The sequence below is a fragment of the Eretmochelys imbricata genome, chromosome 8 (genome assembly GCF_965152235.1).
Source record: "Eretmochelys imbricata isolate rEreImb1 chromosome 8, rEreImb1.hap1, whole genome shotgun sequence".
In the NCBI taxonomy this organism is placed as follows: domain Eukaryota; kingdom Metazoa; phylum Chordata; order Testudines; family Cheloniidae; genus Eretmochelys; species Eretmochelys imbricata.
Genome location: NC_135579.1, coordinates 11,637,829 through 11,641,597, shown reverse-complemented (window position 1 = coordinate 11,641,597; position 3,769 = coordinate 11,637,829). Strand labels below are relative to the sequence as shown.

The window sequence follows — 3,769 nt, the reverse complement described above, 5'->3', positions numbered from 1 at the left end:
ATCATATTGAAGCGGGGGGCGCCGGTCAGTGGGAAGGGAAGCAACAAAGGAGGGTCTGTGGAGTTCAGAAAAGTGCAAACGGGGGGGGAGGGGGGGAGAAAACCCACCCCCCAACCCCACCCCAACGGGAGCTGACTCCTGCTGCCTTTGGAGCCGGGTGGGGCTTGGGAAGGAGAGCAGCGCCCAGCCCCGCGAGGTGAGCAGCTCTCGCCCTGCCCTGCCCGTCCCACGGACAATAGCCCGCTGGCTGCAGAGGGACCTGGCTCTCTGCCTGCATCGCCCATCACACCACGACCCCCAGAGCGGCTAGCCCCCGGCCCTGCCCCGACCCCAGCTAAACCGAAAGTGAAACTCCAGGGGGCGGTGCAGAGAGGCCCCGCACGTGGGGCCGGGTCACAGGGCGGCGCCCGCCGGGGGATACCGGGCGCAGCAGGGGCCGCTCCGCAGCAGCTCCCCGGGGAGGCCGTGGCAGGCGAAGAGGGGCTCGGGGGGGCCGTAGCCATAGTCCTCGGAGGTGGCCGGGCTGCTGGGGTTGGACGTGCAGGCGGACAGGGACGGGGAGGCGGTGGAGAGCCAGGAGCCCGCATCGCTGCCGGGGCTGGGCGGGCCGGCGGGGCTCAGGTAGCCGGGCCGCAGCAGCCGGTCCCGGGGCGGCGGGGCTTTGTGGAGGCGCTGGTCGGCCAGGCGCAGGGTTTCGGAGAGGGCCCAGATGTAGTTGTAGGCGAAGCGCAGCGTCTCGATCTTGGTCAGCTTGGTGTCCTCGGGGAAGGTGGGCAGGACGCCGCGCAGCTCGTCCAGCGCCGCGTTGAGGTTGTGCATGCGGTTCCGCTCCCGGTCGTTCGCCTTCACCCGCCGGCTCCTCCGCAGCGTGTGCAGGGCCGCCTCGCTCCGCGCCCGGCAGCGGCCCCGCCGCCGCCGGCGCCGCCCCGGCTCCTCCTCCGGGCTCGGCCCCGGCCCCGGCGAGGGCTCGGACGGGGCTCGCAGGCTGCTGTCCAGGCAGGAGGACACGTCGCCGCTGTTCTCCGCGGCGGAGTAGCGGGTCTCCGGGGCAGAGGGCATCCTGCGGGGAGAGAACACGGGCCGCCGTCAGTGCCTGGCACTCGCGGGGAGGGACAGTTCAAAGCGGGATCAGCCCCCATCGGGGCGAGCAATGGACCCCAAACCGAGAAGGTTAAAAACGAAAAACCCAACTGTATCGGGGGGGGGGGGAGAATCAATCAGCGGACTAGAGGGAGAAATTAAAGGGCTCAATCTGGCTCTGTCTAGACACAGCAGCTCTCTGGGGTGTCTCGGTGTTGCATGCTACAGCTGGATTTAGAGAGAGGCGTGTCTGTCTGCATGGCCCACATACTCACGTGCAAAGGCTCAGAGATGCAATCCAGGGGCGGGGGAGAAAGTTTCCAAGGGTTGGCGAAGTCAGGACCAACTTCAGCTCTTGGCGGCTCCCAAGAAAAGGGGGGTGGGGTGGGGACACGCGCCTGCTCTTGTCTTTGAAGTGATCTCGCCTGCGATCAGCTCGTGCGAGCCGTGAGTTTGGCACACGACTGGCCTCAGACTCCTTATATACCCTGTAAAACAATAGAGCCCCCCCAGCCCCCCATGCCTTGCGGGATGAATGAACCAAGGCATCAGGTCTGCCCCGTGCTGCACTCTCCTTCATTTGCATAATTTATGCTCCAAGTGTCTGCTCTCTCCCCGGAGTGTGCCTATAATTATTGCTGGCCAATGGCAAGAGAGAGCTGCATCTTAGACACGTGAGCTATCACTAGGCTAAGCCTACTTGTTTGAGCTTCATTAGTCTATTAAAAGGAAAAAGGAGGAACAAAGTGATTAGCCTTAGGGGCAAAGGCACAGTCCCGAAAGGATCCTTTGACAGTGGGGGGAGCTGATACCGTCTGGTTCAAACATAATGTTCCAGGACATCCCCAGCAGCTACTATAGGCTGGATGGGTTTCTGCTTGTCTTTCTTGAAGCCTATTCCCATGTGTTAGGGGAGAGTGAATAAGACAGTGAAAGAAGACAAAGCCATCCCGAGATAAGGCAAGACAAAGCTCTCCCTATAAAAGACATAGAAGGAAAGGTATATAAACCCAAGGCACATTTATCAGGTAAAGTCAGTTTCTCATATCTCCTGAATGGCTGTCTTAGAGCACTTGGCCTGGGTTTTCACATTCAGAGATTTGGAGTAAACTGAAATCATTCAGTGATTTGAAAGGAAATGGGCAGCCTGGATTTGTCTCAGTAGTGAAGGGATTAAACTTGTGTGGTTTTCAGTGAGAGCCAAGTTTAAATCTGACAAGCTTTTATTGAGGGTGGTTTTTTTTTTTTTTTTTTAGTTGTTCCTGTACTGAGGCAGAGTTTTGCATTCTCTTCCACAAACCCAATCAAGTGAAAATATTCTGAGGTGATACAACTTTCACTAAATTTAAGTGGTTTCTTCTTCTTTACTTTGGATTGGAGTTTACGTGTGCCCTTTATTTTTGTCATATTTGGTGTTTAGCTAAAGTTTTTTAGGAGCTCAGAATGCTAGAAATTCCAGATTCCGTTTATTTTATTAACCTATATATACACAGACATATATGTATGTATACATATCAACCTGTTCTTTCTGACTAAAGAGAATTAATGATGGTTCCTTTAACAAAGAATTACTTCTATTTGCTTAGCTACCCTTCAGACCCTTATACACTCTGTACTTTTATTAAATATCCATTTTCTACTCAAACTTATACTTTGGGCTGTAAATTTTCACAAATGACTTGTAAAATTGGATGCTTTTTTTTCTTGCCCAATTTAATTGCCTGAAAGAGACCAGGTTTTCAGTGGGCAGATAGTCAGCACTGGCTGAAAATCAGACACTTTTATGTTTTTGCACCCCAAATCATTAGTCACTTTTAGGCCTTCATTATGCTTAAATTCATGTTACAGGTCATTGACATAATAATTTCCCCCTAATTTTAAATTTAGAATAATTTCATACACAGCTCCATTTTGTGATTTGCTCCCATGCGTCTGGGAAGCAGGAAAAACTGACAAACCAAAGTTATTTTTCCATTTGTACTTCAAATATTTTCAGGTTCAAAAATTAAAGGCATTTCTGTTATTTACTGGGCTATTCCTTCTGCAATTTCTGTTTGCTCTTTCTTTGGAGATTATCAATGGACAACCAGCAAAATGTCACAAAGGGTATTCTTTAAACTGAAAAAAATCATTCACAAAGGAAGGCCTTAGGTGATAAAAGTTAGCTAGCCTGAATTTATAGACTGCTCTTCATACAGTATAGCAGCGTAACTAGGTTAGTATTTATTTTTCTTGGGACAGACCTTAGATATATAATGTAATATAAAATAAGGCCACTGGACTTGCCCTTCTGAAGAATAGGTCTAATTTTTGGCTGAAGAATAATTGGACGTGAAATCAGAAGGACAATTTTAAGCCCCTGCTCTGCAAACCCTTACACAAATGAGTAACTTTATGCACATGATTAGCCCTACTGCATCAAGTTACTCATGTTCTTAAACGTTTGCGGAACTGAGGCTTAAGCTAGCAGTCGTGTATTTTCAACAATGTTTCCAGTTTAGGCAGAAGAAAGTTAGGAAAGCATGCAGATTAAAGGTGACTGAATAATAAAAAGAGATTTGTGATTATTTTTGCTAATAAACATACTATACTACATTTACTTCACTGCTATTCATCGAAGCATATTATTTGTTTGTGTGTATTCAAATGAGCGCTGATTGATTTGTTACAATGTTTATGATCCCTGTGA

General features: G+C 50.3%; 1 protein-coding gene across 1 annotated transcript; it reads right to left on the bottom strand.

Annotated features, from left to right (window-relative positions):
* Positions 1–393: 393 nt before the first annotated feature.
* Positions 394–1,059, bottom strand: NEUROG1 (neurogenin 1). The gene has a single exon (XM_077824693.1). It carries the CDS (start codon positions 1,057–1,059, stop codon positions 394–396), a length of 666 nt encoding a protein of 221 aa, XP_077680819.1.
* Positions 1,060–3,769: the final 2,710 nt, after the last annotated feature.

Coding starts and splice junctions, on each gene's coding strand:
- NEUROG1 (XM_077824693.1), bottom strand. CDS start 1,059: ATGCCCTCTGCCCCGGAGACCCGCTACTCCGCCGCGGAGAACAGCGGC.